General features: G+C 43.7%; 3 protein-coding genes across 9 annotated transcripts in view; 1 reads left to right on the forward strand and 2 right to left on the reverse strand.

Moving 5' to 3' along the window:
- Positions 1-8,421, reverse strand: part of virma (vir like m6A methyltransferase associated) — a 15,420-nt gene extending 6,999 nt beyond the window's left edge. Inside the window, exons 1-13 of one of the 2 annotated variants that reach the window (XM_058084643.1) lie at positions 8,301-8,421; positions 7,802-7,914; positions 7,081-7,167; positions 6,337-6,385; positions 5,525-5,687; positions 5,297-5,425; positions 3,992-4,201; positions 2,212-2,921; positions 1,989-2,126; positions 1,187-1,416; positions 592-1,119; positions 343-497; positions 172-254 (exon numbers count right to left, since the gene is read on the reverse strand). In XM_058084643.1, coding sequence (XP_057940626.1) covers positions 172-254; positions 343-497; positions 592-1,119; positions 1,187-1,416; positions 1,989-2,126; positions 2,212-2,921; positions 3,992-4,201; positions 5,297-5,425; positions 5,525-5,687; positions 6,337-6,385; positions 7,081-7,167; positions 7,802-7,914; positions 8,301-8,363 — 2,658 coding nt within the window. In that variant the 5' untranslated portion in view covers positions 8,364-8,421. Of the gene's footprint in view, positions 1-171; positions 255-342; positions 498-591; positions 1,120-1,186; positions 1,417-1,988; positions 2,127-2,211; positions 2,922-3,967; positions 4,202-5,296; positions 5,426-5,524; positions 5,688-6,336; positions 6,386-7,080; positions 7,168-7,801; positions 7,915-8,300 lie in introns of both variants that reach the window. The other variant, XM_058084642.1, reaches the window with a different exon arrangement.
- A 403-nt stretch (positions 8,422-8,824) lies between these two features.
- On the forward strand, positions 8,825-21,645 carry esrp1 (epithelial splicing regulatory protein 1). Of its 3 annotated transcripts, none has more exons than XM_058083401.1 (15): positions 8,825-9,145; positions 9,774-9,965; positions 10,040-10,156; positions 10,423-10,534; positions 10,744-10,866; positions 12,341-12,395; positions 12,472-12,582; positions 12,665-12,797; positions 12,882-12,924; positions 14,040-14,359; positions 15,675-15,899; positions 15,968-16,220; positions 16,982-17,177; positions 18,079-18,211; positions 19,302-21,645. In XM_058083401.1, exons 1-15 carry the CDS (start codon positions 9,014-9,016, stop codon positions 19,434-19,436), a joined length of 2,280 nt encoding a protein of 759 aa, XP_057939384.1. In that variant the 5' UTR covers positions 8,825-9,013; the 3' UTR covers positions 19,437-21,645. The 3 variants fall into 3 exon arrangements, with proteins under 3 accessions (XP_057939384.1, XP_057939386.1, XP_057939385.1); XM_058083403.1 differs by having other exon boundaries at positions 15,968-16,208; XM_058083402.1 differs by having other exon boundaries at positions 12,475-12,582.
- epb41l4b (erythrocyte membrane protein band 4.1 like 4B) overlaps positions 12,884-23,761 on the reverse strand; it is a 35,388-nt gene continuing 24,510 nt past the window's right edge. The window contains exons 24-27 of one of the 4 annotated variants that reach the window (XM_058083398.1): positions 22,713-22,822; positions 14,490-14,585; positions 14,028-14,305; positions 12,884-12,908 (exon numbers count right to left, since the gene is read on the reverse strand). The gene's annotated coding sequence lies outside the window, so the exon portion shown is untranslated. Of the gene's footprint in view, positions 12,909-14,027; positions 14,306-14,489; positions 14,586-20,266; positions 22,823-23,761 lie in introns of those variants that run through there. The other 3 variants (XM_058083395.1, XM_058083397.1, XM_058083394.1) reach the window with 3 other exon arrangements.

The raw sequence follows: 23,761 nt of genomic DNA on the forward strand, positions 1-23,761 counted from the left end.
AGTGGGAGATACATCAGACACGTAGATGGCAACAGGGGGGTTGTTATTAGATGAGATCATTCAGTTGAATGCCTTCCTTGGGCGGGATTTGGTTTTAAGTCATGTGATCAATAGATGATGTTGCCGAATTCATGCAAAATCACTTGAGAAAATGAAATGAAAATTCCATACCTGCTTAATGTATTCTAAGACGGTGGGAATGCTGCCGATCTCAAATCGCACTTTCTCCAAAGGCTCCAACCATTTACTGAGCTCTGAGGAACAACATAAAAGTCAGCGTGGAAAAGAATTACAAAAATAAATACAATGAGGTGATGTGAATTCCAAATTAGTCATATTTACCCTGTAGCTTAGCATTGGTGTCATCAGCTTTGGATATAGTGAGCAACGTAGCAGCATGCTGTTCCATCATCCGCAGTTCATTTGAGCTTTGCACCACCAACAAGACCAGCATGCACGCATAGTTATACGTCACTGCTTTGCGAGTCTTGGCTTCGCTAAAAGAAAACAGTGAGACATACTCAGACATGAGGAATCTCGCTTGGTTGTTTTTCTCGCCAACAAAGACAAAGAAGCAGATGATGTCCTCACCCTTGTCCGTCCTTGCTGTAGTGCTGCAGAAGAGCGACCAGGCAGGACAAGTTGTTGTCCAAACTGAAGACGTGAGCGACAGCGCTGCGGCCGGTCACAGTGAAAGTCATCAGATAGAGTGAATGCAGCATGGCCAGGACCTCCGGGTTGTCACCTTCCTCCAAGCCCACTCCTCCGTCCACTCCTGAGGTCACATGGCTCATGAGCTCGGAGATCCCCTGGAGAGCGTGCAGGGCCTGCATGAGCCACGCGCCAAAGCCTTCTTCGCCGAAGCCGGGCCCGTTGAGGCCACCCTCTCCTCCCGTAAAGGTCACCTCCTCCCCATCGGTCTCAGCCACGGACGCAAGAAGCCGCAGAAGTAAGTTGGCGGGAGAGGGTTGGGCGAGAAGGAAGAGCAGACCCGATTGTGTGAGTGACAGGAAGCGGAGGACCTCTCTCACAGCTTGGGTGACGCCCAAGTGTCCAGCCGCTGCCGCCGCAGATAGCACCACGGAGGTGCTCTCCAGGAAACGGCAGGCATGCATGTACCTGGAGATATCATCAATCAGCACAACTGGATTAAAAAAAAAAAAGCGTCCCGTGTGTGAATGGGTACCTGTAGAGAGTTGGGTATGGGTCATCCCTCTCTTGGGGTCCTGTAATTCTGGCAGACGTCGGGAAGGCTTTGCCCGGGGGCTGCACCATGCAGTGAGGGGCCGTCTCCAGCAGCTGATACAACTCCTCCAAAACCCCCACCAACCGATCAAGCTCGGCCTCGCTAACGGGGGACGAGGAACTCAGAGCCGGCTCTTCCTCCATGGCGCTTTCAGCATCCTCCATCTCCTCCTGGAAAGTAATTACAGTCAAAATAGCCACCATTTTTGAAGTTACAGGGATGTGTGTGTGTGTGTGTACAGTAAACCTCGGATATATCGGATTCAATTGTTCCCACTGGTTTTGTCCGATATAAGCGAAATCCGTTATATGCGTATACCGGAAAATGTCCGTTTTACGCATATATCGGATTTATATCCGGTATATGCGTGAATCGGATTTTATCCGTTATAAAAAGGCACTTCCTTGACTATGTTTCCAATGTACCTGGACGCGCAGGCAACGCTGCAAACGCTGCAAATGACGTCGTATAGCGGCCTGTCACCATTCGGCGAATCGGAGCGCCACGATGCGGCCATCCGATATATGCGAGGGAAATTTCATGGAAATGCATTGGAACGGGACTGGAGATTTTGTCCGAAATAGGCGAAATCCGTTATAAAAAATCCGATATATGCAATGAATTTTTATTGGAAATGCATTACAGAAAAATCGGTTCTTTTTTATCTGTCCGTTGTGAGCGAATTTCCGATATATCCGAGTCCGATATATCCGAGGTTTACTGTATTTCGATGAGTGTGTACCGGCTGTGGTTCACTCCACGCTGCTGCCGTGCGCTGGAGGTCAAGCAGCACCTCAAAGGTGTGGCTCTTCTGAAGAACGGCATTGCCAGCCGTTATGACCCTCACTGTTTCATCACGCAGGAAGAGCTGGACTAAACGCTGTGAAGAACATAACAATGATGCACGTGTACTTCAGGGCTTCAAAAAAGGCTAAACATAAAACAGCAACTCCATTGGCGCTAACCTGATAGCCACTCTTCTCTGATTCGCCGGGGTTGAGAAAAGCTTCTACACCGACAGGAGAGCTAATAAGTGCATCGAGTGCCCTGATGAGGCTCAGCTTTAATGTAGAAGAAACATGGTCCCTGTGGAGCAGGTCCAGCAGCACGCCGAGGGCCCCGTCATGCAGCAGCGCCGTCAAGCCCTGTGGACTCTCTGCTAGGTAAGACGCTAGCTTGGCGCCAGCTTTCAGTTGTCTGAGGTTCAGAGCAATTGGTTGCGTTAGCGCAATCTCCATACTTAGCGCTTGGAGAGCCCACTGGGCTAAAAGGTCCACGTGCTCTTTAATGAGGCACGCCAAGCCCTTGGCCAGGAGTCCCGACGCTTCTTCCAGAGCCGTGACCCAGCGGACATCTCTGTCTTCGCCGATGCTCCCTAGCAGCTCTTTAAGCTGTGCCACCGCCTCTGTGTCCTCTCCAAGTGCTGCTCCCTCTGGACTGGTAGGCTCCTTGGGCTCCTCCACACTGGGCTTCTCCACTTGGGTATCGAATAGTGTTTTGTATGGCGGGGTGAAGTAGACGAGGGGTCGGAGTTCCCGTTCGTAGGGGTCATACTGGACCGGTGGAACAGACGCAAGGTCCTCGGGTGTGTAGTCCATGTCAAAGGAGGGCAACTTAAAGGTGCCATTATCCAGGTCGTCCTCGTCACTGGAAATCTGCTCATAGCCGTCATCGCCTAGGAGGGTGTAAGAGATAAAACGGGACTCAGGCTCGAGGCTCAGTTATTTGTAAAACAAGAAGAGCGTGAACGCTGGTGGCAAATTTTCCTTCCTTGTTTACTATAGTAAACCTCGGATATATCGGACTCGGATATATCGGAAATTCGCTCACGACGGACAGATAAAAAAAGAACCGATTTTTCTGTAATGCATTTCCAATAAAAATTCATTGCATATATCGGATTTTTTATAACGGATTTCACCTATTTCGGACAAAATCTCCAGTCCCGTTCCAATGCATTTCCATGAAATTTCCCTGGCATATATCGGATGGCCGCATCGTTATGCTAATCTTGTTGATGTCACTGGCTATTGTCTTTCTCCTGGCTCCAGATTTAGGACAAATATAAAAGTGAGTGACGTCAATAATACTAGCACAGCAGTGAATGAGATCTTAACCTCACTATTGGAAATAACGTAGGCCTGACGGGCGTAACAGGGCCTAGCTTAATTAACTATTTGTTATGCTCAGAGTCCAATAAAGTTCAATTCTCATTACCTTACGTCTCTTTTCATTGCCCAGTCCAGGTACATTGGAAACATAGTCAAGGAAGTGCCTTTTTATAACGGATAAAATCCCATTTACGCATATACCGGATATAAATCCGATATATGCGTAAAACGGACATTTTCCGGTATACGCATATAACGGATTTCGCTTATATCGGACAAAACCAGTGGGAACAATTGAATCCGATATATCCGAGGTTTACTGTAATACATTCACAGACAAACCTAATGACACCGTCACTCCCAAGCATGCGGGGTCAGTTCGACATGCAGGAAATGATGATGACAGCATAAGCATGTGAAGACGTGGTGTCCACTTTTATTTATAAGCTTATGATGAGGCCAGGCTAGCGTCCACTGTCGATGGAGGCAGCATGCCACAGCACACAATCTGTCATTTTCACTCAATCTCAAATGGACTCTGCTCTTGATGCCGTGGTTCCATTTGGGATTGGGGCACTATCCTACTCTCACCACCAAACAACTCCCCTACCTTCCTCCATTTCCTCGTCCTCACCCTCATCGTCCTCCTCTTCTTCTTCATCCTCCGGAGCGCTCCCCTCGGTCCGCGCATCGTCTTCCTCCTCTTGCTCCTCCTCTTCCTCCTCCCCTTCTTCTTCTCGCTCAGCGTCGGAGTACGCTTCGTCGGCGGCCAATGATCTTTCCGGTGACACGGCCTCCAGGGAGTCCTCGCGGCCCTCGCGTGGCTCTTCTTTGACCATGCCCACTGTTGACGTCAACGTGACATTTAGTGACACTGCACGGTAGTAGACGTGTAAATGATACGCATATTAGTCGTGAATTTTCAAATACAGTAAACCTCGGATATATCGGACTCGGATATATCGGAAATTCGCTCACAACGGACAGATAAAAAAGAACCGATTTTTCTGTAATGCATTTCCAATAAAAATTCATTGCATATATCGGATTTTTTATAACGGATTTCGCCTATTTCGGACAAAATCTCCAGTCCCGTTCCAATGCATTTCCATTAAATTTCCCTCGCATATATCGGATGGCCGCATCGTGGCGCTCCGATTCGCCGAATCGTGACAGGCCGCTATACGACGTCATTTGCAGCGTTTGCAGCGTTGCCTGCGCGTCCAGGTACATTGGAAACATAGTCAAGGAAGTGCCTTTTTATAACGGATAAAATCCCATGTACGCATATACCGGATATAAATCCCATATATGCGTAAAACGGACATTTTCCGGTATACGCATATAACGGATTTCGCTTATATCGGACAAAACCAGTGGGAACAATTGAATCCGATATATCCGAGGTTTACTGTATTATTACAAGTAGAGAAGGAAACTATGTTACTTTTTTTTTCTTTTTATCGTTTTGGTAGTGACAGTAGTGACAAGGCGTGGTGAACTCGCTCCTTCTTTGCCCCTCCCCTATGCAAAACTTTACAACTTCCATACAAGTCACTTCCAGTATTACCCCTTACATATGCATATAAAAAGTGACAGTGCTTAAAGATCCCATATGATAGTATTTTTTTTAAAATCAAATTAGTTTTTGTTTTGTCCAAAATCTTAATACAGTTTTAAAGTGCTCTAAGTAAGGCCACCTTTTGTGGGTCTGTAGCTTTTATGCTAATGAGATGCTAGTCCACACCTTGTCTTGCTACACACAATTTTAGCCACTTTTTGCCCTGCACTTGTCCATCCAAATAGACGCCATATATCACACCCAGAGGCCCACTTAGCATTACATAGCAAACACAGGCAACTGCCCGGGGGCCCCAAACGTCTTAAAAAACAGATTTTTTTTTTTTGAGAAAAAAAAAAAGGAAACTATGTTACTAACTGTTCAGTCCCGGGACTTGGACCTGCTCCTCATCGTCATCATCTGGGGGTGGAGGCCCTGGCGGGGTACGAGGCCCTCGGGGTGCTGGTCTGGGTGGACTGCCATTATATTGGTCGTCTTTTTCCCACTCTTCAAAGACAAAAAAACAAAAAAAAAACACTGAGCAAAGTAAAAAGGGATGCCCTACTCAACCGATGAGCAATTGGCTTTCTTTGGAATGATGCCCACCCTGTTTGACAAGTCTTTTAGGCCCGCAAGGTTGTTGCGGGGGTGGCGGAGGAGGCGGCGAGGATGAGCCTTGGTCCTGTCCATGCGAACGCTCCGCTGTCCCGTACACAGCCAAGGTCAGGCTGGTGTACCAGCCACGCAGCACCAAGCCATCTGTGTTGATCTTCACAAATATTTTTAAAAAAAGAGTTAACAAGTTTTAAAAATAAATGTTATTTTGAGGATCGAAATTTCCTCTGCTGTTGTCAGAACCATCCAGAGCCGAACTCTGGACTAAAGACTGTGTAGATGGTGGATTTCAGAAGAAATCCCCACTCTCATATTCCTCAATAGTACAGTGTCTAATGTGGACACCTTCAGGTTTCTGGGAACCACAGACGCTCAGGACCTGAAGTGGTCCTCCCACATAGACACTGTATAGGACAATGTATAGGGCCACTAATCCAGTTCTACACCACATTCAGTCTGTTCTGTGCAGTTCCATCACTGTCTGGTTTGGATCTGCAACCAAACAGGACAGGAACATAAAAAAAACTAATTGGAGCAGACGTTGCCTCCATATGTGACCCTCAAACGTGAAGGTGTCCTTCCTCAGTGTAGCAACATGTGACTATATGTTCTTCCGCCTATGCATTCTTTCATTGCACACATGCAAGTAGTACTCTTTTTGTTGTTTTTCTATCTAGACAACTATTAGTATTAATAATTCATAGAGGCATGTCATAACACAAAATGTTGCACCACTTGTAGTGGTTTTAGCGTTCCCACACATTGAATTGTAAAGGATATAGGTCAAACTACTATCAGCTCACCTTCCCATTGGGTCTGAAAACGATCGACTTGTTCTCATCATATTCCAGACTGTAGGGAGAGAGTAGGAAAATAAATAAAAATACAACAATCAATAACAGTCTATACAAATACACAGTATATACACTATTTCGCTTAAACCAAAAATATGTTGTGTTGGGTCATATGAATGAAATGTATTTGAAACAGTTACATATTAATATTTATTTATTCTGTGAAAATGTGTCCCTCATACCACATTTCCAGAGTAAGGCAGCCCTCATAAAAACACAAAAAACATCAAAATATTTTGTATTTATCTAAAACATTCAGTCATGTAATGGTAGTTATCAATAACTCTAATGGACACTCTTATTGATGCTCTGGTGCTACTGCATAAACCGATGTTCTTATAATGTTTACATGCTGGGACCACTGATGAGTGTTGTCTCAATCGGTTGCAGCAAGGGTAGGATGAGGGTGGGGGTGGGCAGGTTGAGTTTCCGGTGAGACCAGTTAACCAAAGTAGGAACAATGACGATAGAATATGTGTGGGTGCGCACTAACACACCCCACTAGCCACTGAGAAGCGACTTTAGATGCTACCGTGACTGGTTCTACAGGTCAGACAGACATCATTTTTTTCAGGTCAGCCCAGGAAAACACAGACATGGGAAAAAAAAGGACAGCCTCCTAAGGATACAGAAACAAAACAAGGAGGGGTTTGGGGGGGTTTGGGGGTGGAGCAGAGATAACGTTATCCTCACCTGCCAAGTCTGTGGAAGGTGGGGCTGTTCGGTTTGGGGACGTTGTTGAAGAACAGCTCGAGCTGGAAGGCATGAGGAGATGTCTTTCTAGAAAGACAGGAACACACGCTTGGTTAAACAGATGAACACCTTGCGCCAATCAGCACCCTGCAAAAATATATTCTGATGACTGAAAAAACTATTTCTTTAATTTACACGACTGACATTGACTAGAATTTCAGGATTACACAAGCACATAAGTATGTTCTGCTTATTCTTTAGCCTTTCTGCATTTTTTGCGACGCCACAATTGAAGGGTACTAATGATGACAAAAATAAAAAATGGGATGTGCAATGATCATCGAGTACGAATCTTGACTGCTCAGCACAAGATGGCTCAAGCATCACTACATTATATAAGAAGAATGGAATGTACACTGTTGGCTCACCTCCCAGGTACATGCAACAATCATACCGCTGAACATTCAATACTGCATCACGTGTCAGTAGCATTAAAAAATACTTTTTACACCTGTATGAAATCAAATGCATTTGGTTTAATGCCAACCTCAGACCCCCCTGCACACCGTCAAAGTGCACTTTTATTTAATTTGACAACAACTAAGAATGTTACTTAATGCCTGTGCAGTTTAAGGTGTTAGGTACCAGGTGTTTATCCATAAACACGATCACTCATCGATAGTGTGTGCTTGTGCTACCATGGGCTAGCCACATGACTTACCCAAATGCTCTGCTGTCAGGTAAGTTGCTATGGGCTTTAATTCCGGGAGGAATGACACGGACTTCTGTGATGACAACCACGCAGGGGAAGCGCACCACATCCACATTGGTAAACTGAAAATAATTGTACAAAGAAGGTAAATATTATGGTAAACGTGTATAAGTGCACTATCCATAATCAAAACAAAACACAGGCCAGCGCTAACACTTGAGCTATTGGTTTCAGAAGTAAACAAAGCCAAAATTCAACTTAAAAGTATATTAGGTCAACTATTTAGAAATACACAACAGAAAGAGACAATATATATCATGCAATAATAATTACTTTTACTACATAAATCAATCTGGCTCATTATGTAAATAACCACGATTCCCATGGAGACAATGCTAACGTTAGCTTGGGGCTTGCGCCTTGCTTTTCCGAAAACTCCACACCAGAAACGATACGACGGTTCAAAGCAAAAGATATTAATTCAACGTGTAATCATCTATATCGTCACCTCTGCGCTCTGGTGTTTAAATGTATCGAGAAAGAGAAGCTCCGTTGAAGAATCCCCCGCCATTGCTTTCAGCTACCAGTGGCCCGGGGTCAACTTCCGCTTTCTGTGACTAACTACTTCCGGGGCACAACCGTCACAAGAGTACACGAAATCAATTAAAAAATGTGCTAGGATAATTATTTTGTGTGTTTTATGATAGATATATATTAATAGTTTTATAATTGTCATGATTTACTTAAATAAAAAAATAAATTTCAAATAAATCGTTTAAACGCTTATAGCCTACTTGTTGAACTAAGGTTACGCATATACTTAAAAAAAAACGCATTAGAACCCCCTCCCCTTTCGCTCACTTAAAATTACATAAACATATACATGAATTATATTCATTTTAAAAGTATTTGGTGTCCTTCGTGTGCCACGTCCTAACCTGCACACCGCCTGAAGGAGGGAGGGGAGGCGGCAGGTAGGGAGTCACGTGACCCGACAGGTAGAAGCTCCACTACAAAAACGGCCAACCTTCAGCCATTATTACTCCGCGATGGTGGCTGAGGGTGGCTTCACGTAAGGAAAAACACTGAGACACGCTGACAAACTCTGGACCCACCGAGCTCACCTATGCGCCCAGGTGTCACAGGTGTTTGTTTGTTCCTCGACGCAGCTGCTCCGGTTGAGTTTGGTGTAGTATTTAGACGTGCCTTGACGGTCCTCAAATGACGGCGCAGGTAGACTACCTGGTGGTGCTGTGCGCCGCCACATCTGGCGCCGGTGGAGAGCTGCTGGGTTCCGACGAGAAGGAACTAGTGCGGCTGGTGTGGCAGCAGGTGGATGTAAATAACAAAAAGGTAGACATTTTTTTTATTAGTAAATAACGTATTTCCCTGGATAATACTGCTCTTGTAAATGAAAGCCAACAAGTATGTAACTAGGACGCTAATTTGGCTTAAGTAGACAGAGTCAGATGCTAGCATGATATAAGATGCCTAATGTGCTTGTATTGCTTGTATATGTGTTTAAATCATAGTTATAACCATTATAAGCATATGTATTAATTGCATACAGATTTGACCCAATGATGATAAATAACCTTATTGTCCTTTACTCACTTTATGTCAATAAATACCCATATATTTTTTATTATGATTTATGCCATTATACATTGTATAATGTACACAGAATGAGTTGGTGTGTTGAAACCTAAAGTTTGATATTCTACTAATAAGCTCTTTAAAAGTGTTTATACTGCAATTTATTGTGTGCATTAGATGCACGGTGGCTTAATAGCGAGATAAGTGATGAAATGTGTCTATATTGCAGTTATTCATTGATAGTTATTTTATTAACGAGGCATTGAAATAATTATTTATAACATTTCATCTACATAATTGTTAATACATAGACTATTAGAGCTATTTACCAATTATATCTTTGATTGACATGTTTTCCCATTTTCTTTTTTGCTTTGTCGTAAAGTTAGGTAAGGTGAACGAGATTCTGATTACGCCTGAAGTGTCAGACTCCACAGAGGCAAAAGAACCGGACAATGTGGTGACGGAGTTTGTAGAAGAAGCAGTAGAAGAAGAACAAGAAGAAGAAGAAGAAGAAAATGGATCCGGAGCAGATTGTGTCTTTAACGCCAAGAGCCTTGAAAGTGCTTTAAATATGGTAATAATAAGTACAATCAACAGTTCCTGTTCGCTTTCATGAAGTGTTTCTTTTTCAAACTCGTGTCTCTGCAGTTCCAACTCCAGCTCACGAATGAAGTGAACAGCGCAGGTGCGGGCACGTCAGTGTGTTTATGTACAGACGGGCAGCTCCATATCCGTCAAGTTGTTCACCCCGAGGCCACCGGCAAGGTAAGCGGGCTGGGTGGGTGAACGCCCCACAGCCGAGGAGTATGTGCGCTGGAACTGCCGCAGTAACCTTTCGCTTGCAAACACGCCTGTGTTCCTGCTTGAATTTGCTCATGCAGACTCGATGATGGGAACACACCCATGCACATACCACACTTGAGCACACAATGTTGCCGCCGACATTTTCCCACATCTTCAAACGCCACGGTTTAGAAGACACTTAAATAAACTGAAACAAGGACGCCGCATTATGTGTTTCCCTCGTATAGAACATCCTGATCCCAGAATGCTTCTACTCCTTCTTTGACCTTCGGAAAGAGTTCAAGACGCACTTCCCCTCATCTAACCTTAAGGCTTTGGACGTATACGCCATGGCGGAGTGTATCCTTTACGTGTGCGTCATGAGCCCACACTGTTGTTTGTCGCCGTGCTGAAAATGATGGAAGTTTTGAAATGCAAATGATCAGCGCCTTGCCGAGCAGTTCAAGTGTGCTTAACTAACAAGGGCGAGCACACACCGGAACACGGAAACCATTACCTCGCTCATTATTTCTTCTCACAACATTTCCTTGATGGAGCCCCCTCTTCAGCTTTAAGTATACCGGTAGAAGTGGGTACAATGGATCCATCGGCCACTTTGTCTCCAGAAGCGGCAGTGCAACAGGTCCAGACCATGGCCGACATTGTGCTTACCCTGCTTTCTGAGCCATTATGTGAGTACCACACCCCATTGTACACAATGGGACTTAATTAAGGTGCAAGATTTTATGAAAATGATGCATGGGACTGCTGTTTATTATTCAAAAGCTATTCACATTTGGAGCCAAAGCATTTTAAATAATTCATTTGGTATGCGGTTTCACATTCATCGCGCTGTTTTGCAGAGGCGTGGACTCAAAGTCACACGACTTAGATTCGAGTCACCATTTTGATGACTTTGGACTCGACTGCAACCAACTTTGACATCAATGACTTGGGACCTGACTCGGACTTTAGTCTAACGACTTGACAATACTTGAGATTTTCAGTGAGTGTGTTAAGGAAACAGGGGACCCCATTCAAAGTATTAAACTAACAAGACCGTTATAACGGCATCTAACGTCCAGTCAAATTTAAGAGCAAACAACGGGGGTGTGGATTCCATTTCTGCAAGCTCCACACTGCTGGAGACTGGCAGTGATTAACACTGGGATGTTTCCACATGCTGCCGAGGATAACTTTATTTGCATTCACAAATTATGAGATCATGGCATTTTTTGGTACACCTAATACTGCTTATGACCTGTAAGGATTTGGAGATTTCAAGCCTATGACTTTGGACTTGACTCGTCCTGTCTCATCTCGACTTGGTATTGAAGACTCATTTATAGCGGTTAATTGGTTCCACATCCACAGTGATAAATGCATTTACGCAATATAGGATTCAATGTTAATAAAAATGAATATTTTTGGAGCTAGAGCATAGAAAATCGGTTTAATAAATATTTTAACATCATGTCTTTAGTCACCTTAACACTTCTATTATTCATTGTAGTAAGCAGCTAGCCTCAAAATGTATTTCTTCTAAACGTAAGATTTAAAAATGTACCACTTCCACACTGAATATGAGGATATCTTTTTTGTAATGTAAGCTAATGTCCCAATGTTTTGTGTCATTACTGCTACCTAGTGACCGGAATACTACATATCGCTTGTATTTCAATATGTTTTGCCTAGTAACATATCGTAGTGTACCGCAAAATAACGATCATTTATTAATTAATTCATTTCTGGAAAAACTGCAACAGCGATATTGCGAGGGATGACCGTATACAGTAAATCCCAAAGTAATTGATACTGCCATTAAAAAAATATCTATTTTTGTTCTCCCCTTATTTCAGATCAACATTTACAATAAAAGTGACTTTTGCAATCAAAAGATTAGATTCAGGTTCTCTTCGTCCATACATCAAAGATACGCTCACCTCTCTCATGGTATCATTTAAAACCTTGGTTGCCAAATTGGAGTACATTAATGAATAAAATGTAAAACAATACTCAATTACATGTGCGCTTTATAAAGGCAGAATGTTTGGATGTCATCATACTGTGCAAGTGAAGGTCTATTCTGTTTTAGGCTTAGCCTCGATAAGCTACTATGAGTGTAGTGTCTTACCTCAGATGTCTGAAGGCAGTTCTTAATTCCAGGTCACACATTCTCAAACCCGGAAAGAGTCAATGAGAAGTTTGAGACGGGTACTTGGTAAGTCCTGTATGTTCCAGTCCGATATTCCTGATCGTCTCCCTATAGTTGACTCCGCTGACATGCTTGTTTGCAGCAGTAAAATGGAGAAAGTCAACGACAACACAGTAATCAGAGCCAGAGGTTTGCCTTGGCAGTCATCAGACCAGGACATCGCCCGCTTCTTCAGCGGACTAAATATTGCCAAGTCGGTGCATGACCATAAACACCAGGAGTTCTAACTTACATGCCGAAATGAGTCTGATTGTGTGTTGCTGCTGCGTTCACAGAGGAGGGGCTGCGCTGTGCCTCAATGCTCAGGGGAGGAGGAACGGCGAGGCCCTCGTTCGTTTCATCAGTGAAGAACATCGAGATCTAGCGCTTCAAAGACATAAGCATCATATGGGGAACAGATACATAGAGGTAACCCGTCGCTGGATGGGTCACACACCTGAAGCAGGCCGCTCTGCTGCGTGTCGTTCTAAAACGACTCCCTTTTGATTGCAGGTTTACAAAGCAACAGGAGAGGACTTCCTGAAGATAGCAGGAGGTGAGGTTAACAATCGCTTATGTAATACAGTGTGATGAACACATGTCCATGCCGTGTCCCATCGCAATTTGACTTTTAGTGGTTATTCAGGATCGCCATTTGACTACATTTCCTTGATTATTAAATTATACCTAATAATAATAATCATGCTTACCTAAATCAACACCTAAGTCACTGGCACCGTACACAGAACACACAGAGGACTTTTAAAGTTGCACGATAAAAAGATCCTTTCACATGTTCAAGAATACCGTCTTCATCCTTTATGATGGTCGCTTGGCGTTTGTGGCCTTGTGTTGGTTCAGCGTTTTTGATGTCCAATTTCAAGATCACGTTTCCTTTTTTTTGACACACTGTCTCAGAAGAGCCCTGCCATAGACAACATTCTCATTCTTTTTCTACCGCTTTTTCCTCACGAGGGTCGCGGGGGGTGCTGGAGCCTATCCCAGCTGTCTTGGGGGTTTGCTGGAGCCTATCCCAGCTGTCTTGGGAGGGTTGCTGGAGCCTATCCCAGCTGTCTTGGGAGGGTTGCTGGAGCCTATCCCAGCCGTCTTGGGGCGAGAGGCGGGGTACACCCTGGACTGGTGGCCAGCCAATCACAGGGCACATATAGACAAACAACCATTCACACTCACATTCATACCTACGGACAATTTGGAGTCGCCAATTAACCTAGCATGTTTTTGGAGGCGGTCGAGTGGTTAGCACACAGATCTCACAGCTAGGAGACCAGGATTCAATTCCACCCTCGGCCATCTCTGTGTGGAGTTTGCATGTTCTCCCCGTGCATGCATGGGTTTTCTCCGGGTACTCCGGTTTCCTCCCACATTCCAAAAACATGCTAAAACATGCTAAAAACATGCTAGGTTAATTGGTCACTCCAAATTATCCATAGGTATGAATGTGAGTGTGAATGGTTGTTTGTCTATATGTGCCCTGTGATTGGCTGGCCACCAGTCCAGGGTGTACCCCGCCTCTCGCCCAAAGACAGCTGGGATAGGCTCCAGCACCCCCGCGACCCTCGTGAGGAAAAGCGGTAGAAAATGAATGAATGACTTGTAGTCTTATACTGATATAAATATATCCTGTATTTATGTATTTACCCATTGTGCCAGGTACGTCCAACGAAGTAGCCATTTTCCTGTCCCGGGAGGACCAGATCATAGTGAGGATGCGAGGGCTTCCTTTCACGGCCACGCCCGAGCAGGTGCTGGCCTTCTTCTCGCCTGCGGACGCACTGAAAGACACATGTCCGGTCAGCGGAGGGAAGGAAGGCATCCTATTCGTACGCTACCCGGACGGCCGTCCCACTGGTGACGCCTTTGTCTTGTTCGCCTGCGATGAACACGCACAGTGTGCACTCAGGAAACACAAGGAGATCCTGGGGAGAAGATATATAGAGCTATTCAAGAGTACGGCGGCGGAGGTCCAACAGGTATGTCGCTTGTTTGTTTTGATCCTTTTGAAAAGGCGTTGATGATGGGACAGTTGGAAACTGCACCATCGGGTGTGTGACTTTTTTTTTTTTTTTACTGCTTTGTTATTTGCTGGGAAGAAGTACTTACAGTTTGTTTACTTTTAGTGTGCCTCCACAGAGTAACTGTAGTAGCTACGCCTTTGTCCTCTGTTCATTCTTTGTGGATTTCTTACTCCTTCATTGCCTGCATAAAGAAAACAAGGATATTCCAATGCAGAGAGATGATAAGCATACGACTTTACGACACATTTGCTGGATGTCGGCACCTTCGTCGATGTGTGTGCACTTTTATTGGTGGCCTCTACAAATGCAAACATACTGATATCCTCTTGGTAGCAAGCCAGCTACGAAAAGTCTGATTGAACATTAGTAATGGTTTTATTTCATTTGAACATGCATCAGATTACAATTGAATGCATCCCATAATCAGTTCCCAGTTCCACATGTCCTAAAGGAGTAGGAAGAAGCAAAGCTTATTAAATCCTACCCCTCCATCTGGTACTTTTACAATCAGTAACTGTTACATTTGTTCACTTCCTGCTTTCCTAATATAATTTAAGTGATTTATTTTATTTTGTTTTAATGATTTATTTTAGTTAATTAATTATTTTTGCTTTATTTTAGTTTTTTATTTATTTGTATTTTTACCACGTACCGAAGTACAAGGATGAGCATCCAATGACTAATAATGTGTACCATAGTGCGTGTCAATATAGTGATATATATAGCACATCATGACTGGTTCAAGACTCTTCATCCTTGGATTTAGCAAACATCAACTGCTTGTATTGTTTCTTCAATTGGCTCATCGTTGTGATTCCACATACTGAAATATAGTAGTAGTAGTAGTAGATAGTAGACAGTAGTATGCATAGAAAGATTACGCAAAAATGACTCCCAATTAAAGAATTCATGAATATACTATAACATTGAACAATATCAGTCTTTATGGATTCTCCCATTGTTTTGCATGTATTAGTGTCAGCATTGTTGCGTTATTACGGACGGCACCCTGAGTGAGGTAGGCGTTTGTTGGATCGTGATGTGTGAGTCAGAGTATAAATATAAAATGCAAGGCACCTCCTCAAGCAAGAGGAAGTTTACCTCAGTGGAGTTATGTACTATGCTAACGTGCGATTGTTATATATATCGTTAGCATCATGTCTTAATGAGGAGCCGCCCGGTGATTCCCATCCATACTTGGCAGACGTATGCGCTCTACTGGGTGTCATTCCAGTTTAATGTGTGATGAATGTAACTTCTCATGTCCTAGGTGTTGAACCGCTACTCGTCCGCCCCTCTAATCCCCGTGGCCCCCGCCCCCTTGGTGTCAGTGTTGCCCACCGTGTCGCTCCTGCCCCCTCCTGTCAGCGTGAGGGACTGCCTGAGGCTGCGGGGGTTGCCCTACACGGCGAGCATAGAGGACATCCTATCCTTCCTGGGCGAGTTCACCCAGGACATCCGACCGCAAGGCGTCCACATGGTCCTCAATCAGCAGGTACGCCCACAAACCAGCACAGCTGGACTGGCGCCGGGTTATTTTTTAAGAAGAACGTGCGTTTTCAGGGTCGTCCGTCGGGCGACTGCTTCATCCAGATGACATCCGCGGAAAGAGCACTCTCGGCCTCGCAGCAGCTCCACAAGCACATCATGTCGTGCCAGCGGGGGCCCAACAGCCGCTACGTGGAGGTGTTCCCCTGCAGCGCCGAGGAGATGGGCCTAGTGCTGATGGGAGGCTCGCTCTCACACACGCACACACACACACACACCCGGAACAGGAGTGGGACAGGGCTCAGCCCGCCGCCATGTAAGTCCAGACGTAAGTGCTGCTGGGAGCTGGGGGCGCTTCGGGGCCTGCGGGGTAGGTGGGCTCCTGCCGCGGGGGGCAGAAGTTGCTGGGTTTTTCCACCAATCTAGAACTGCGGGAGACCGGACGTACTGGTCTAACCAGGAGATCCGCCGCTGCCGTGTGTCTTGGTGTGGTGCCGCTTGATGAATTAGCGTGATTCACTTGGCTAGCCTTGCATGCATTTCTCACGTGGATCTGTCAGTCAGGAATCGGATCGGAGTTCATGCTGTCTTTGTCACTTCTTACGGTGTCCATTAAAACAGGAGTGGGAGTTGGAATAAACGTAGCCAAACCGTGGCTCCAGTTTGACCAGTTAGTCTTAGGCGTGTGTGCCTGTTGTGTTTACCTAATCAATTCAAGGAAGGTGGGCGGAGCTTCACATCATACACAACAAGCTGTTTTTTGACACTCATTCCCAATTGGCTAAATATATATAACATATATGACTGTGGTAATGATGGTGAGTACGCAGAAATGAGGTCATGCTGGGTCAAGTCAAGTCAAGTCCTTTCATGACTTTCATGATTGGCAATAAATGCCACTTAGTTCCTGTTGTGTATGACAACATAACCAAAAACAGATTGAAACGCCAAGATCTCCTAGAAATAAACAAACATTGCAAACAATGAGCACCATAACAACAAGTCATGGTGCTCATTGTTCGCAAACAGTGCCTCCTTCCTCATCGCCGTCACCTGACCTACGTCTTTGGTCTCTGTGGTCTCCTCTAGGTCTATCACCGCCGTCCTACTCCTTCACGCCCACTCCACACATCCTGCCCACCGACGCCGCCACCGCCGCAGCCGCCGCAGCCCTCTACCCTCCCCTCGGTCAGGTGTTGCTAGCTCCTCGTCCTCTACACCCGGGTCACGCCTACTACCCCTCGTCGGCACAGCTTTACATGAACTACACAGCCTATTACCCCAGGTAAACGTGCACGCAGCATCTATTTTAACCAACCGAGGTGTGGACCGTGTGGACTGTGTGGACCGTGGGGTCGGCTACAGCCGCACGAAGGAAAGGGAGTGTCAGGGTCGAAGCTTTACGTCCTGTCAAACCTCCGTGGGAACCTGATAGTGTCGCTGAGTCAATCAAAGCGAGGGTGGGGGCGGGGGGGGGGGGGGGTGTTCGGGGGTTGTATCCTCCGGGACAAAGGTAGTTAATAACTGAACTGAACGGCGGACGAGTGGTTAGCACGCAGACCTCACAGCTAGGAGACCAGGGTTCAATTCCACCCTCGGCCATCTCTGTGTGGAGTTTGCATGTTCTCCCCGTGCATGCGTGGGTTTTCTCCGGGTACTCCGGTTTCCTCCCACATTCCAAAAACATGCTAGGTTAATTAGCGACTCCAAATTGTCCATAGGTATGAATGTGAGTGTGAATGGTTGTTTGTCTATATGTGCCCTGTGATTGGCTGGCTGGCCACCAGTCCAGGGTGTACCCCGCCTCTCGCCCCAAGACGGCTGGGATAGGCTCCAGCAACCCCCCCAAGACAGCTGGGATAGGCTCCAGCAACCCTCCCAAGACAGCTGGGATAGGCTCCAGCAACCCTCCCAAGACAGCTGGGATAGGCAACCTACCCCCGCGACCCTCATGAGGAAAAGCGGTAGAAAATGAATGAATGAATGAATGAATGAATGAATGAATGAATGAATGAATGAATGAATGAATGAAAAGGGAGGTTGTAGAAAATAAAGTAAAAAATAAGTGAACTTTATGGTATTAGAAGCTTGAATATTCCATATGGAATATTCCATGTTGCTAACTAACCAGCATTCCACTGAAGGTTTCCCACCATGACAGCTTCTCTTTTCCTTTCTCCCACCAGCCCACCTGGCTCTCCCACCACTGTAGGTTTCTTCCCCTCCCCCTCCGCCCTCTCCACACCTGGGGGGTTGATGCGCATGCCGGGTCTGACCTACAACAGCAAAGACCTCATCAATGCAATGCAGGGATATCAGGTGAGACGTGCGCGGGTGGGTGGGTGCGTGCGCTATGAGGAACTACCTAACACACGCCTCCATGGGGTCCAAGTGTTGGAACACAAGTCTTCCGATGCGGAGGGCGTGTATTGTCAGACGCGCTGCCGTTTGCCTGGGGTGCTCTCAAACGAGTTTATCCTGTCTTCTCTCCCTGCCGTGTGACCGCCCCACACTTGTGCTTGCTTCGACTTGCGCTCAAGGGCCCCAGTTGACATGGAAGGGGGGCGGATGACACACAAATCATACATCCAACATGAGGGCGGAGCTCCACGTCAGAGTCCTTTTAGGGTCGTTCTTGTCTCCGTCAGTCCCTCCCCCCCCTCACCCAACTCCGCAGCACGCCCCGGGGCCACGCTCTCGTGCGCAGCCTGGGGCACGTGCATGCGTTCGACTCCACTTTGACAGTTTTTTATTTCGGGGCAGGGCACTTGAAAGGATGTCCATGCCCCCCCGCCCCCCCAGACTGGCGGATTTTATGCTCTTAGCCGACAGAGCTGCTGCCCTCATTTTGTTGTCTCTTTTCACGGCACGGACAATAAAGTTATTACAGTTCAAAACATAATCATCCAACGGGTGCTATGGTAGACTCCGGGTTAGTCCATCTGCTATTGTACCGAGCAGCCAGGACACAGACATTGCCCTTTCAAAAGCTCAAGAAAAAGCGTTGATCCTTAAATGCCTCACGAGATGGTTTGAAATCAGAATTTTTTGGTGCGACTTTTCACTGCAAATTTTGGTTCAGGGCGTTTGAACTCCAACCGCCATATTGTACTCAGCAGCCAGGACGGACACGGCACGTGTAGCGGACTGCTTTCAATGTTGCAATTTAATTCCATTAGCAGTTCTATGGTTGTTATCACATTTCCGCTTTACCATCAACAGTGTCCTTTTGTGGTAACATCATCGCAAAAAACACATGAAAAGCTAAAGAAAAAGCAAAATATGACGACGAAATGTACTGAGTTTGATCATTTATTGCCATTGCCGGTTCTATGGTTATCATCACACTTTTCCACTATGACTAAACACTGTCCTCCTGCACCCTCCCCCATCTGTCCCAAACGTCCAGACTCCCGTGGAGCCGGTTTCCCTCCTCAGCAGCAGCCTGATTGGCCAATCGGGCGGGGGCGACCCGCCTCTGGTGTCCCTCCCCGGCCTGGTGACCAAGCCCGCGGGACAGTACCTGGACCTGAGTCTGCTCTAGAGAGCCACGCCCGGTCCGAATCCCACGTATTGTTAGCCTTTTTAAAACGTACTCTTATTTATATGTTCAAGAACAGCCGCCATCATATTTGATACCATTTTATTGCACAGTGTCTTTCTTCTGGAAAGCTTTATAGCCATGTGTTACATTATTATTATTATTATTATTATTAGGATTATGAGCGTCACTATTATATATTTCACAACCAACCAAAGTGGTAAAGAATGTCGTTGTGGAACGAGAGAGAAATGTTCAAGCTTCTCCGTGAAGAGAGAAAGTGTGTGTGTGTGTGTGTGTGTGTTTATACATGGGACTATTGGGGCCACAGTGAAAAGACAACAAATATTGTATTTAAATAACTTGGGGGGGAAGTTATGTAATAGTATATTATATCAATAATATCATTATATTCACAACTTTTTTTAAATCATGACATCCCAGCTATTTTTGTAAAAATACAATGCCTTTTTGCCAATATTACGATTTTATTGTTACACAAATGACGCATTGTTCTCGCCTTATCCGCGTATCCTTCATAATATTTATTCATGTAAATATTGCAATTTTTTTTTTTTTTAGATATAAATAGAATTATTTTTTCATGGAATATTACAAACTTATTCTCTTCAATTTACACCTGCTTATCTCGTAATATTATAACAACTTTTTCTTGTAATATTCCAATTTTATTCACCGAAAATAGCTTTATTTTTCCCATTTTTTATTATAACTTTTTTCTGTAATATTAAAATTTTATTCAACTTTTTTCTCGTAACAGTGCAGATTTTTTTTTCATAAAATTGCCAACTTTACTTTTGTGAAATGTTGAATCTTGAATATGACAACTTTATTCGCTCTCTTTTGCCCCCTCGTAAAATTCTGGCAGAATTTTTCTTGTAATATTATAACAATTTTGGTCCAATATGACTTTTTAATTATTGTATTAATATAGCTTTGTTATGACTTTATATATTGAAATTTAAATTAATTTCTGTAATATTACAACGTTATTCTTACTATTCTCTCCCCCCTTAATATTATGCTAAATACTAAATTACAACTTTTTCCTTATGTGGGCGTGCCCAAGTACAAGCTGAGTGGGACCAATCACATTGGAGTGGGCATGCCCAGAGGCGGGCTGTGGGTGGAATAAATTAAAACAGACCCTTTCTGTTTGGTTATTGCGTGTAGCTGCTCTATAGGAGTCCACAGGTCAATACAAAGGGCAGGAAATGAGCATAATAGGTCATATTTGATCATGTCGCCTATTAAAGTATTTTCCCTCAAAAATATTCGGACACCACATCTTTTTGCTCTTAATATTCCAATTATTACAACAAATTTCTCATCATAATATATCTATATTATAAATATATCGCATAATAATATTTCAACTTTATTCCAGTAGTATTATTATTTGATCTTTTTAGTGTGGCCCTCGTACTTCTATGTATTGATTTGAATGGCCAACGTGTTTGATGTGTGTTTTTTTTTCCACATACTGTACATGATTGTATTGGACGCTTTAGTGCATGAAGAAGTTAGTATAGTAAAAATGTTTACATAATGCCAAATACCAATGCACTGCTAATCGATACTTCTGAATATACAGTATATACTGTATATGTCCTTTATGTTAGAATTGTGTACCTTTGTTTGTCAACATTGAGGCCGCGTGCAGGCCAAAGTGGTCCCTCCTGTAATAATCAATATCGTAGATTTGTGACTATAAACCCCTGCTCAAAACTAACTCAATAAATCTATTATGACAATTGCAGAACTATTAAGATACTTAACGATGTGTGTGTGTGTGTGTGTGTGTGTGTAAACACTCGGGTGGCTGCAGGCTCAAGTGGGAACCCCCTCACACGGCCCACAGTGATTACAAACACACACACATTATGTGAGAGGAGAAAGGGAGAATGGCGAGAACAGAAGAAAGGAGGAAAGCAGACACACACAAAAAAAAAAACATGTCAGACCCCCCCCAGGGAAGATTTGGCGTTGTGTAATTCAATCTTGGCCACCCCACCCTACTTGATCCCTTTTAAACATTCACCGCAGGCGCTTCCACGCCACTGGAACGCTTCATCAAGTCAGGGAAAAAAACACTCCACTTCACAACGTAGACCAGGTTTTTATCAACATGACTCAGTTATTATTATTATTTTTCTATTATTTTGTTATTACACAGCTTCATTTTTTACCATTCTTACTACTGCGACTAGTCCTTACTTGTTGTTTGAATAACTTGAATGTTCTTTTAAAAACTAAAACATAATAAAGTTTAGTTTCAATTCATGACTTTTTCTCATAAAGTACACAAAAATACAGTAGTTATACAGAAAAGCTAATGACAAAGGTACAGAAATCTAGAGTAGTTATTGAGGAACTAAGGACAAAGGTACAGAAATCTAGAATAGTTACTGGGGAACTGATGCACTAAGGAGTGGAGACGTACCTGAGAAACTATGGTACAGAAATCTAGAGTAGTTACTGAGGAACTTATGAGTAGAGTAGTTACTCTGGAACTAAGGCGCATGCATTTTCAGTAGTTCGTGAGGAACTAATGAGTGGGATAGTGGCTGAGAAACTAAGGTCCACGAATTTAGAGTAGTTACTGAGGAACTAATGAGTAGAGTAGTTACTGATGAACTAACAAGAACTAATGAGGAACTAATGAGTAGTTACTGAGGAACTACGAAACATATTTAGAGTGGTTACTGAGGAACTAATGAGTAGAGTAGCTACTGAGGAAGTAAGGCACGCACATTTTGAGTAGTTACCAGGGAACTAAGACACATATATTTAGAGTGGTTACTGAGGAACTGATTAGTAGAGTAGTGGCTGACGAACTAAGGCACATACATTTTGAGTAGTTACTGATGAACCTATGAGTAGAGTGGTTACTGGGGAACTAAGGCACACACATTTTGAGTAGTTACCGAGGAACTGAGACACATGTTTTGAGTAGTTACTGAGGAACTAAGACACATATTTGGAGTAGTTACTGAGGAACTAATGAGCAGTGATGTTAGGTAGTTCCTCATTAATTACTATCAAATTGTGTACCTTGTTGTAAAGTCATTGTAAAATAAAATATATATCAATTCAATATTATATTACCTATTATGATTATGTAATATAACATAATAATATACGTACATATAGTAAAATATGTTTCAACCATCATATATGAATAATATGAAATATTAATTCCAGTTCATTTATAATCCACAATAAAAAAAACTATAAAATTGGATTTAGGAATCTCACCTGTCTTCTCTGATTGGCTGGTTGAAGTCACATGGTTGTAACGAGGCCCTCGGTTCAATTTGGAGCCACAAGTAAGCTCCCCAAAATGCTGGATTGCCTTTGATGATTATCTAACAGCGAGAAGACAGCAATTAGCGTATTGTTTTACCTGACAGGTGAGTCCTGGTTTGGTGATTTTTTTTTTTTTATAATGCCAGCATTCTCTCACAGGGAGGGGAAGCTGCGCACGCACACACACACACACACACACACACACACACACACACACACACACACACACTTAGAAGCATGCAGGGCGAGGCTGATCCACATTCCCGTGTCAGTCAGTGCACACACACACACACACACACACACACACCTGATAGTGTGTCCCTCAAACATCAAGTGTACTTTAACGAGGGACTACAAATTAGACCTGCGTTAAGTAGAATATAAATATTGCTTTTATTTTGATATCACGCTGCTGAAGGAAGTAGAAGATGTTGGTGCGTGTCTGTCACGTGGTGCCACATGTCCCGTGTCCATGTCAGCTTGTGTTATGCGACAAGATAATACCAGCTGCCAAACGGAGACAATGTGTCTCCCTCTAGTGGACTATTTTAGAAGGCAGCTTTTAGAAGAAGGATTTTCCTCCCAAAAATAATAACAATAATCACTCAGTCATTATCTACGTCGCTTATACTCACCTGGGTCACCCTTTGGGTTGATAATAATTAATAATGATTAAGTATTTTTCATTATAATACAAATTACATACATACATTAGAATACAAATTAACTGTAATATTTATAGTATAGACATGTTATAGTTATATAAATCATAACATTTTAATTAATACCAAAAATTTGTATAAAATATTTTTTTTAGTTTTCTTAACATAAATTTCACTGATGCTATTTTTTATTTTGCTCCAAATTAATTAATAATTAAAAAATTAATAATAATCAATGGAAAATCTGCTATTTTTTAGCATCAATTTCACTGTTACTATTATTTATTTTGCCCTTAAAAAAAGTGTATAAAAATAATTAAATAATATTAAATCAAT

Source organism: Doryrhamphus excisus, chromosome 10, assembly GCF_030265055.1.
Source record: "Doryrhamphus excisus isolate RoL2022-K1 chromosome 10, RoL_Dexc_1.0, whole genome shotgun sequence".
NCBI lineage: Eukaryota > Metazoa > Chordata > Actinopteri > Syngnathiformes > Syngnathidae > Doryrhamphus > Doryrhamphus excisus.